The sequence below is a fragment of the Nanorana parkeri genome, unplaced genomic scaffold, assembly GCF_000935625.1.
Source record: "Nanorana parkeri isolate BGI_ZX_2015 unplaced genomic scaffold, ASM93562v1 scaffold537, whole genome shotgun sequence".
NCBI classification, from domain to species: domain Eukaryota; kingdom Metazoa; phylum Chordata; class Amphibia; order Anura; family Dicroglossidae; genus Nanorana; species Nanorana parkeri.
In genome coordinates, this window is record NW_017306805.1 from 318923 (window position 1) to 330907 (window position 11985).

Below are 11985 nucleotides of genomic sequence, written 5' to 3' on the forward strand. Positions count from 1 at the left end.
CCCCCCCCCCCTTAATTTTGTTGTGTTCAGGATAGATAGCAGAAAGAACAAACTGTGGGCTAATGTTTGCAGATGTTGGAATTGCCAGGCCCAGTTCTTCATGGAAACTGTGGGTTGGACAGAAATGTGCATTATTTTGCTTCGTTCTTTCTTGGCCCACACTTTCCATTGTTTCTTGCTGGAGGCATCTAGTCAAGTATTCAGTGTCAGTACCATATTCGGTGCAGTTTGCTCATCACAGTTTTCACTTTGGAATGCATTTTGAGAACAAAGTGTACACAGCTTTCTGAAAAGATTTTGTTTAATAGTATGCACTTATTGAAGTAACCTTTTATTCTTGTCAGTTAGAAATATTCAGCACTTGTCATCTGATGTCAGTCACTATATGTATGAAAGTGTCCATACAACACAATCATCTGGATGAGCTATAACTGGCCAACATGCTGCAAACAATAGACTTACAAGTGCGGTGAGATCAATGTACTTGTGCTTCATTTAGATCTACGAGTCCCTCTGCTGCAGTGGCAGATAGGTCTGGTAGTGTTTCTATTAACAGATGCCGGTGCTCTGCGAGTGGAGCCAAACATAGAGAGACGGTATAGGCGCAACTTTAAATATGATCGTTAAGGTGAAGTAAGCCTTTAACCATGAGGTCTGTCCTTCTGTTTTTTTCTCTGTTGAAACTGAATAGTTATTTATAGGTTTATAGTAACATTGTAAGCATTTAGTCCCCATTCACATATAGGCGTATCGGGAACGAGTGTCAAGCTTGCACTCTGACGCCTGTTTATAAAATGTGCAACATGCTTGCGGTGCCTTTACTACCGGTAGTTAATGGCACCCCAAAAACGGCTTTTTAAATGTGCTTTTTTGCTGAATTTGCTACTTGCTTGACTCTTCCTGCCTTTGGTGAATGATCGACACCCATTAAAATCAGTGGGGACAAATGCCCGCGAACACGTGTTACAACGACACCTATGTGTGAATAGGGCTTAAGTGGGCTTTTGTTTTCGCCCATTATGGATTGCTTAAATTTGTTACATACATACAGTTGTGCTCATATGTTTAAATACCCCTGGCAGGATTTGTAAGATGTGAAACATTCTTTAAGAAAACTTAAGCAGACCACTTTTCTTTTTAATGTGATCCAGTTTAAACTGTTAGGCATCACAGAATAGCAAAATCCTTAAACCACAGCAATAAAGAAAATAATACAATGGTTCTGATCAACAATTTGCATTTCTTTGGTTCTCAATACTCTATATTGCAAGGCTCAACATTTCAGCCCCTCAGCTACTAGCCAGGCCCCTCAGCCTTAACTCCCGCAAGGTCAGCGGTGTGACGCAAAGTGCAGAGGTCAGCAGTGCAGAGGTCAGCAGTGCAGAGGTCAGCAGTGCAGAGGTCAGCAGTGCAGAGGTCAGCAGTGCAGAGGTCAGCAGTGCAGAGGTCAGCAGTGCAGAGGTCAGCAGTGCAACGCACAGAGGTCAGCGGTGTAGAAAGAACAGGGACTTGCCATGCACATAGCTGATCTGCCCTCTTCTCCTGGTGGTGGTACTGGTGCTGGGACAGGGGGGGTGACAGAGATGTATCCTCCAGGTCCTGCGCTGCAAAACCTTCCAGCCAGCCAATAGCACCTTCAGTCCTCCTCCAAGCCTATGGCAGCTGAGGTGGGCGGAGGAAACTGCAGATGACCGGAGTGAAGGGAAGACAGACGAAATGATTCTTCTCCTCGGCCACTCTGTAGCTGCAGTAGCCGGGGAGGAGGAGAATAATCAGTGCGGCTGTCTTCCCTTCACTCCGGTCACAGAAGACAGAACTAAAACGATCGATTAGTTTCACCCTCGCTGGTCCTGCCGGCGGCACCCTTTCCCCAGATGAATTTCAACTCGCCCTCACACAATTTTCACTCGTCAATTGTGAGGGGGCGAGTGGAAATTTTGAGACCTGCTATATTGCATAAATGATACAATATAAACAAGCCCCCAGGTCTTGCAAATTCTTCGGTTGTCTACCCTGGCCTGCATGTTTGAGAACTCCCCAAAGTGGCTGATTGATGTTGAAGTCAGCACATTGTGATAAGCCACTCCAGAAGCCTCACTTATTTTACTGCTGCAGCCACTGAATAGTCAACTTGCCTCTATGTTGTGGATCATTGCCATGTTGGAAAGTCCAAGTGTACCCCACTTGCAGCTTCCAGATTGTTCCTCCAAAAATTTCTGATAATATGCTGCATTCATCTTGGCATCAATTTTTTACTAAAGCCCCCTTAAAACACACATGATTTTGTTCTAGACGTTTTGGGGCTTCTGTATATGCTCTCTGGCATATTGTAAGTGGACAGCTTTGTGGCATTGATTCAGCAAAAGTGACTACCATTTTACCAATTCTGCCAATAAATAAGTGTTTGTGTACTTGGGTGTCAGACTCTGAAAACACATCACACAGTATACTTTTAGGTGCTTTTATGGAAAATGGATTGTTTGTGCATTTACCTTGCCATCCACATGGCAAGGTGACTAGTATAGAGGAACAGAAGCAAAGTAATGGGATTTATGGCAGCAATGCTCTCTAAGGATGTGATTCAAAATGTAAATACTGTTTTACAAATGCATATAAGAAGCAAAACACAATTGTATAACATGCTATAAATGTGTACAGCTGGCAAATAGGTTGTTGTTTGAGCTTTGATAAACTTTTTTTTCTTTATCAGGTAAATATTCAGTATTGCTCATGTAGAATACTTATTGTTTTTTGTTCTGTTTGGCTATTTGGATAAATAAAATGGAAACCCGACATTACAAATATTTAAGAGACATAAATGACATGCATTTTCTTATAACTTTGCATTTATTTTTCTGTATAGGTTTGATTTTAAATTCAGATGTGCCTGACAGTGAACCTCTGTTAGCTTTATTCCCTAGGCATAAACAGTTTTGTTTTTTTACTGTGAACGGGATAAAGCCAGAATGCCAGAGGCTGCTGACTGGACATTCTCTACAGCTTGTCCATTCCTGGCTCCGTGCTCTCTCTCTCTGGGCATCATAGACGAGATGTTCTGAAATGACAGATTTTCAGAAAGTATAAAGGATGCTTATGTTTAACAAAAGCACCAAAGCACTAGTTTTGTCCAGACTTGGACAGCCTAATCGTACATGTCCAGCCGTATTACCTTGGTTCAATAGGTTGAGGTTATTGTGATTGTATGGTCTTATGCCATTCTAATAGATCCGGACTGAGAGTTCATTAAAACAGGCGGGTTGGCATAAATAATTTCCTGTTCAGGAAAGCATTACATTAAAGCACGAAACTCTATTTATAAAGGGACAAATTACGGATTCATCTAAAATCAGGAGGTTTGGACACTGGCACAACAAAAAACAGTTAAGTCAGCCCCAGTATAACCCTTCCTCCAACCACCATGCCTCAGGATTTTGCCAGTGTCCTAGGAGGTTGGACATTTCCTCCTCAGCTCAGTTGATGAAAATTCTACATACATTTTTACCCTCTCTATCAACATTCTCAGTACCCAGATGTTTTTTTTCCTCTTCAATTATGACATTTATTAAGGTGTTTAAGCTGCTACTTCAACAGGAAACTTGGTGCAACAAAGCGCTGTAATCTGCCAAAAAGTAGCTCATGTACTTTTTCAGTGATAGGCATTTTTATGCTTGCAACAAAACTCTCAGGTGTGAACAGGGGCCATAGAAATGGATGGGATTCCTTGTCTTGAGCTTTGAGAGCAGCAAAACACCCAGGTGTGAATGGGAGCTAATATCGACCTTCTCGATGACCATTCTCTGCAATTTTCCTGTAAAATGTATCTCTGCATCCCTGTATGTTACCTTTGCACCTTGCACTCTACATTGTGCTGTTTCTAGACCTCTGTGTCTGAGTCTATTGCCCAAGAGCACTCATTATTTGGAGGAAAGCTATGACCTCTAGTCCACCCAGTCTCTAATACTTTCCTTTGTACTGTACCTCAGAAAATAAGGAAGGCATCCTTGTACATTGCCTTCTCATGCTTTGCTTTACATTATGCTGTTTTCTAGTTTCCTGTGTCTATTAGCGAAGAGTGCTCATATTGTTTGAGCTAAGGTAATTGTCCCCTTGGACATTCAGATATATGCCATGGTGCTGCGTCTTTTACTGGCAGAATGCTATCTTCATACCTAGAGTCGTGACACAGCTACTGCGTGACCTAATCTCTGAACACAGACTCTCACTAGGTGTCTGTTTATGATTAGAACGTTTTTATATGTGGCCTTCCTTCACTGGATACTGCTTAATTACTACTTGTACTCTCCTATCACAGTGGATCCTCTCTGTGTGACCATGTTCTTTTTTTATCACCTAATGAGCTGAATGGTGACATGGGAACAGTGGGATTTGCCTCCTGACTTTCAGTAGGCACAGATGAGTTACAGTGGGTTTATTTGATTACAACTCAGAGGGGTCAGTCAACAGCAAAAGCCAATATGTATGCCTCACCTCATAAACAGTTTGTCAATGTATGGGCAGCCAGCTACTATCAAGGCTGTCATAGCCTTCATATTGTATAGATGGGATAAATTCCTATATCTGCTCGATTTTTTTTGACCCAGAATTGGGTTAGGTCCTTCATGTCCTTTAGGCTGAAGGTGTCTCCATTTTGTAAGTGTATCAGCATCTTTAAAGCTAGCCTAAAACACTAGAATTGGTGATGTATATATTGCAAAGCAGGGTTTGTGAGCTAGTAGTAGTTGTGCCAATTACTACTATCGGATGAAAGACACGGGTAAGAACAAGGTGCTTTTTCCATCCGTCAAAACCAGCTAGACCAGCTACAGGGAGAGGTAAAGTTTAGACTTGCCCTAGTAATCCATGTGCTGCTCCCTCTGCATGTACTTAACACATCAAACACCAAACTATTTGTTTATAATTGCAGCACTCTGTTTTCAGATGGTTTAAAGTTTGTTTGCATTTTTTGAGTTCTCCTTTTTTGTACAATTTCCTCCCGCCTTATATTTTTCACCCTTTCCAAAGTATCTGAAGTAATATGTGTAATGCTGCCTTCAGTTCCCATCATTTTTCTCTTTCGTTGTGCCAGTGCATGAATGTGGTTGCTGTGTGACTGGTGAAGTCACTCTTGAGCTACAGGTCCTTAAACACGTGTATAACATTTTGTGCAAGAAAGAAGTCCACCGGTTTATTAGTTATTCCCAGAATGCTTAAAGCCACTGTATAATCTCACACTTGATGTAACTAACCGTGTTTTTTTTCTTTTTTTGCCCTTAGCATCCTTGCCGTTTATTATTATGACACTGGTAAACAGGCCGTACAAACGAGGTTTCTATTGTGATGATGAATCAATTAAATACCCATACCGAGATGACACCATAACTCATGGTCTAATGGCTGGAGTCACCATTTCCTGCACAGTTATAATTGTACGTATTTACAGACACATAATGTAGTGGTTTATGGTTAGGAAAAGTATCTGCACATAATTAGGAATTATACATATTATGGGCAGAAAAGAAATGATAATTTTGCAGACCGTAAATAGCCATCCTTTAACAAAGTTTAATAAAACCAGCGCTGAGAAAAGTATAAATGGTGCCAATGCTGACCTCCTTGTGGAAACGCTATTTGCTTGTTTGTCATTCTAAACCTTTGGCATCAGTACTTTGGCATTTACAGGCCCGAAACAGTCAAAACTCTTAATATGCATGTTCAATGTTAGGCACTTGGAAAGCAAGGAAACTACTGAATTAGGCTAGCCACCTAGAGCCTTTTATTAGGGGAGGTCAGCTGTAGCACCCTACATACGTCACTCAACACCGTTTTCCCTTTGTACTATATTATGAAGTTCTTTGGCTGTGTTTTCAAACTTTTGGGGTCATTTGTTTCCCAGATCCCTTAATGTATCAGGTTGTTATATATTTGTATAATTTGAATTCCTGCACAGCCACACACATTACAGACATGAGAGTAAATGTGTATGTTAGATATTTTCTCTTTGATGCTACTACCTTTTATGGCTTCTAGAGGTACTGTGATCAAATTGAGAAAATAAATAAGGACCAACTGGTTCAGACTCTAGAAAGGGACATAAAGCCACGCAGTTTACTATATGCGGAGCCTAACTTTTAAGGTTCTCTCTAGTTGTCAATGGAACTGGCTCCTAAATTCAAAAGGCTGTCTCCTGATTTCCTTATTAATTTGTCATCGCCTGATTTAAACACCTTTTCAATGCCATAAAGATGCAGCAAAAATATAAATTTGTAGATCAAAGTAGTACTAAAAGCCTTAGCGTTTTTGTACCTTAATGCATTCTCTGCGTTAAGGTAAAAAACACCCAGTACTTTTCTAAAACCCCCCGTCCCCCTACACTTACCTGTGGTCACTTGTATCCTCCTCCGCGACCAGGAAGATACTTTGCATTCCTCGAACTTCCTGGGCGAGGGTACTGAGGGCAGAGGAGCCATAGGCTCCTCCTGCGGTCTCTCAAAATGTGACTGCAAGGGTGTGGGAGTGGCAGGCCGCATGCTGTGTGTGAGTCTATAGACACACACAGCTAGGTGCGTGCACACACAGGTGCCTCCTCAGCGGCCGGCTAGCTGATGGAAGAACCCGTACATGGGGGGTTGGGGGTAGCGGTTTGAATACCACTAGAGAACGAAGGCATAAAAAAAAATGTAAAGAATACAAAACGTGTTTTAAAGTCTGGCCCCGATATAAAGGAAAAAGAAATGTGAACAATTTTATATCCCTTTAATTTTATTTACTTGTTGCTTTGAATGTATACAAATTATTTTTTACCCTTCACAGCAGAGAATGGTGATTTCATGACTGTTTGTGTTCTTCATGGTTTCCCACAGATCACTTCAGGAGAAATGTATATGGTATTTTCAAAGCGCCTGTACTCCCGCTCAGAGTGTAACAATTATGTGGCTGCACTCTACAAGGTGATAGGAACATTTCTCTTTGGTGCCTCTGTCAGCCAGTCTCTCACGGATCTAGCCAAGTACATGATAGGCCGACCACGCCCTAACTTTTTGGCTGTGTGTGACCCCGACTGGAAAACGATTAACTGCTCTGGATATGTGGCAGAAATTGAATGTCGTGGAAGCCATGCCAATGTAACTGAGTCAAGGTGAGTGACATGAGCAAAAATATTTAAATAAGCAGTTACCTTAGTTTTCAGTTTCGTTTGTGTGTGTGTGTGTGTGTGTGTGTGTGTGTTTTTGTTTTCTTTCATTGCATATGCTGAAACCTGTTACCATAAGACACTTGGCTTTTGCAGTAGCACATGGTAAGTGCCATATCAACTCTGATACTGCTTAATTCAAAGACAAAATCAATTCAGGCATATAAAGTTGAACACCTAATTCACAATTCTAAAGATCTTGTTACAGAGGCAGTGCTGAAGATTCTTTTTTTTTTTTTTTACCACACAGTGACTTTGGTGATAATAGACAATAAACATGTGCTGGAATCTTATTAGAGTCAGTGTGGGGCTGAAAGTACACTGCAGATGTGGGTGGGAGATGTTCCCCTACATTTTAACACTAGATGGGGATTCTGAATTGGGAGGAGCCTGCATATAGGACAGATGATAACAAAAACCACAACGACTTGCTTTTTTGCCTTTTTATTTCTTCTCAATTTAGCTGTAAATGGGAAGAGCAGGGTGAATGGCTTCTATATCAATTTTGTAACTTGCATTTTCATTTTTAACTGTGTAAACAGGTATGGTATCCAAATGATTTCTTATACAGTTCACTGGGAGCTGGGAATGGTAATATATCTGCACCCATGAAAGGAGCAGGCAAGCTGCACATGCCCTCTTCCCTTCTAGAATTCCACATTACCTCCATGGTGCAGTGATTAACAGCATTCATTATTTTTGCATTTATATTCGTTTTAATATCACAAGTGTTCTCATTTCATGTTTTCTATTATTTTTTTTCAGGTTGTCTTTCTATTCTGGGCACTCTTCATTTGGAATGTACTGCATGTTGTTCCTCTCGGTAAGCATTTCTACAGCTTTACCTTTACTCTTGTGATGCATAACTGTGCCACTACTGCATAGCTTGTTTTTCAAAAGGTGCTATAATAGCAATACTTTGTATTGCTATTATAGCACCTTTTGAAAAACTTGGTATTGCCACTTGGTATGTTTCAAAAATATCGTTTTAGAAATGTTATACTTACTCTTTTGAAGTGTCTTGAAGAGTAATAAACTGAAATGCCTTATACGTAGACAGTGAGCTGTACAGTGGAGGTACATCACTTGAAAGGGAAAAAACAACAACTTTAGAGCCGCCTGAACATTTGTATGTAACAGCTGGTACCGGCTGTGTACATGCACAGTGGGATTCTGCTCGCACTAAGGGGCGCGCGAGAGCGGGGAAAAAAATTACACGCAGGTACGACCACCCACCAGGAAGAGGTTGCCGTCTGCCCATTTATTTACAACGGGCAGACGGCAAATAGTTAAACAAGATTCTGGCAGGCTTTAGTAAGCTTTACAAATGCCCTGCTGATGCCTGCTAGCAGCTTCTTTAAAGGCATAGTCAGAACTCCCACGAAGATCTGTGTTAAAGTGACACTAAACTCAGGAGTTAAATCTTAAAAATGCATTCATGTACTGTACCATAACTATTCTGGATACACAAATACGATTCAGTTTTGTTAATAATTAAGGTACAAGAATCCATTTTTAAGATTTAACTCCTGAGTTTAGTCTCACTTTAACATTCCCAAACTGTAACTGAAAAGTCCTTCAAAGGCTTTAGCAAAACTGTTTGAAGTGTCCGGAAGCTTCACAAAAGCTTGCTTTGCTCACTGCTGCTATAAAAGCTAAGGCTGTATACTGCTTGCATTCAAAAATATATTTTTAAAGGAGAACTGTGGGGTGAGTGAAAATCATTCAGCCTCATAGTTCTAGCCGACCCGTGACAGTGAAGCTGTCACACGTCTGCTCAATAGATCGGGAAGTGAGGGAACACATACCGTCGCTCGCTCACTTCTCAATCATCTCCCTGCAGAGAGCCGTGACTGCCAGTCACGGCTCTCTGCAGGGATTCCCCCCTCCGATCCTCCAGCGCTGACTGGCAGAACGGACGGGGAGGGGGCGGGTACAGCTGGCTCTGCCTCTAGATAGGCAGAGCCCGCTGTCACTCACGCAGCTGGGTGGATCTCGACAGTAATGTCGGCATCCGTCCCGGCTGCGGCATTCTCAGTATATCACGAGCTATAGCTCACGATATACTGAGCTTTGGGTCACGGGAGGAGGTTAGTATATGTCCTCCCGTGACCCTTAGGAGAACTATGAGGAAAAACACTTACCCCATAGTTCTCCTTTAAAAGCTGAACTGAAACCGCTAAATACACTGCTGAAATACATATAAAGGAACTGTTTTACCTGCCAAAGGATTTGTATTTCTGTCCATCCAGTCTTGTGATTTAGAGTTTTGCCAGGTCTGTCCAGCAGCAGAGGCGGTCTGTTTTTTTTTTCTCTGCTCCAGTTTGAATACACTGGCACTACCTGAGAAAAAAAGTTTTAAATCAACCAAACACTGAGTTTTGAGGATATATAGAATTTCTTTTTTGCGCTACAAAATGTTTTTTTCTTTTATTCACATTTTTACCTTTTTTTTGATCAGGGAAAATTGTTGTTTGGAGTTAAATGCTGATTTTTTTTTCCATTAAGCAAAATGTAAATAAACTCTTCTTTTTTTTCCTTTCAGTTATATATCCAGGCCCGTTTGTGTGGAAAGTGGGCTCGCCTTCTACGGCCCACAATACAGTTTTTCCTCTTGTCCTTTGCTTTGTATGTTGGATATACACGTGTATCTGATTATAAACACCACTGGAGTGATGTTCTGGTGGGACTTCTTCAAGGGGCACTTGCTGCTACGCTCACAGTAAGTCAGCTCTATGTTACTTCTTGACTTTGAGAACATAATAAGCCACTGTATTGTGTATACAATACAAATATCTATTTGAAATGATATTTCAAAATACCTCCACATCCTTGCCCTGTGTCCTTGGTGTGGGATGACTCCTCTGTGTGAGGGATATTCAGCTCTATGGTGGAACTGAGGAGGCTGTAATTTATGTGTCCTGGCGCCCAGCCACATGTTTTGAGGCACTAGCACCCATCTTTAGGAATGTTAGTGGAGGTGGATATTGAAGGTCCAAGTTAAGCCTTTAAGTATATTCTCTGCCCTGCTGCTACTGAAGAAGTGGTCAATACCATAAAAACGTGTTGCGCTCTTCATATCCCTCCATATATTTCACTATCAACTTGGATCAGCTTGTAGCATAAATGGACTTTGGATTATTTATTTTAAATTAGTTTTTGGAAGTGATGTGTATGTTTGGGCTTTGAAATAACGGTGGGCAGAAATTATTTTTATCAAACTTTTATATATTTTATAATGGAATAAAAAAATAAACATTTTTTTATCATATCAACATGATGATCGTGTGGGTGCGTAAAAAGTCTGTCCTTGTTCTGTGAAATGTATTATTTTGGGATGTTGCACCTTCTACTCCCCTTCATTATTTAATAAAATTATCTGGTCATGTTATTACTTACTGTTCTGCTCTTATGGTTATAAAATCCTTATAACCATAAGAGCAGCTTCTGGTGTGTGCCACCGGGTAACAGTGCTGATGTGCCACATTGTTAGAACTGGTGACATTTCAGTAAGTTCTATTGGCACAGCATGGTGCGATGCAGTTTTACCACACTGCACACTGCTCAGAAAAAAATGTACTGCCTGCAGGAACAGAGCCCACTTAAAGCAAGCCAAATTGCCATGTCTGGCCATTGGGGCTGTGCTGGAAAAGCTGACCAACGCAGCCCCAAGGCATCTGGTATGAACGGGACCAAAGTCTATCTCAAACATGCAAGTTTAAGAAAAATGTCTTTATAAAGTTTGTCATTCCGTCAAATAAAATTCCCCCATATTAGTCCATTTTACTTATCTTTGTATCTTTGTTCCACAGGTACGTTATGTTTCTGATTTCTTCAAAGTCAGACCGCCTCTCCAGTGTACCAAAGACCCTCTTGAGACCAAACCAAGTCTCCAACTATGTGAAACAGACCAGAATCACTTTGGATACCTGGGAGGATCATGAGAATTTTTGTTGCCCCTCTGAGCTGTACCAACTTAATTGTTGAGCTCTACCTGGCTAGAAGGCCTATATCCATGTCAGCTGGCCGCTCCAAGGGGCTAATGGACTGAACAGGCGGGTTTCTCTTAGATGAGACGTGCTTGGATTTTTTTTAAATGAGAATTTGTGACATCCCTTTTTTTCAGCACAAAAGCCAAAGTAACTTTTTATATCAATTTATGTATAAAGAGAGGAATATTGATATTTCTATATTTGAATTGTGTATAAGGTTGAATGTCTTTGTGTAAGCATTTTTCCAATTTGTTATGAAACGAGTGAGCGAGATTGGAGCTCTGTGTGCAATATGACGATTTGTATGTGTGCCAGACAGGCATTCCAAGTGAGAGATTGTTTCCCTGTTCTCTGACAGCCAAAGGTTGGCATGAGCTGGGCATCATAGTGAGTGCATAGGTCTGTTTTGCGTTTTTCTGCTGTGTACAATCTGACTGCTTGTCCTCTACATGGAGGAGAAATTATATAGTTGAGCAGTTATCCTTACTTTTTGCATAGAATGCCTATGAGTGACTTGTATGTGTATCGAAACCACTGCTTTATACCTCTCCCCTTTCAAAGGAATGACCAGAGCATATGGAGCTATGGGGAGAGGTTAATGGAAAAGAGCCGCCTTAACACTCTTGTATATATTTTGTGTGTTGGGTTTAACTGTGTATGTACTATACTCCAATTCTGTGGGTTGTAAATAAAGCAATCACCCCATCCTTATTTGGCTGTGAATGGGGTGAATATTTCTGTCTAACTATTTTGTTTTTGTTACTCGCCCCTAAGGTGTATGTGTGTATATATGTATGTAATATA

General features: G+C 41.0%; 1 protein-coding gene across 2 annotated transcripts in view; it reads left to right on the forward strand.

Moving 5' to 3' along the window:
- PLPP2 (phospholipid phosphatase 2) overlaps positions 1 to 11908 on the forward strand; it is a 27760-nt gene extending 15852 nt beyond the window's left edge. The window contains exons 1-6 of one of the 2 annotated variants that reach the window (XM_018561666.1): positions 3836 to 3890; positions 5269 to 5426; positions 6861 to 7135; positions 7955 to 8012; positions 9735 to 9911; positions 11002 to 11908. In XM_018561666.1, coding sequence (XP_018417168.1) covers positions 3836 to 3890; positions 5269 to 5426; positions 6861 to 7135; positions 7955 to 8012; positions 9735 to 9911; positions 11002 to 11133 — 855 coding nt within the window. In that variant the 3' untranslated portion in view covers positions 11134 to 11908. Of the gene's footprint in view, positions 1 to 3835; positions 3891 to 5268; positions 5427 to 6860; positions 7136 to 7954; positions 8013 to 9734; positions 9912 to 11001 lie in introns of those variants that run through there. The other variant, XM_018561664.1, reaches the window with a different exon arrangement.
- Positions 11909 to 11985: the final 77 nt, after the last annotated feature.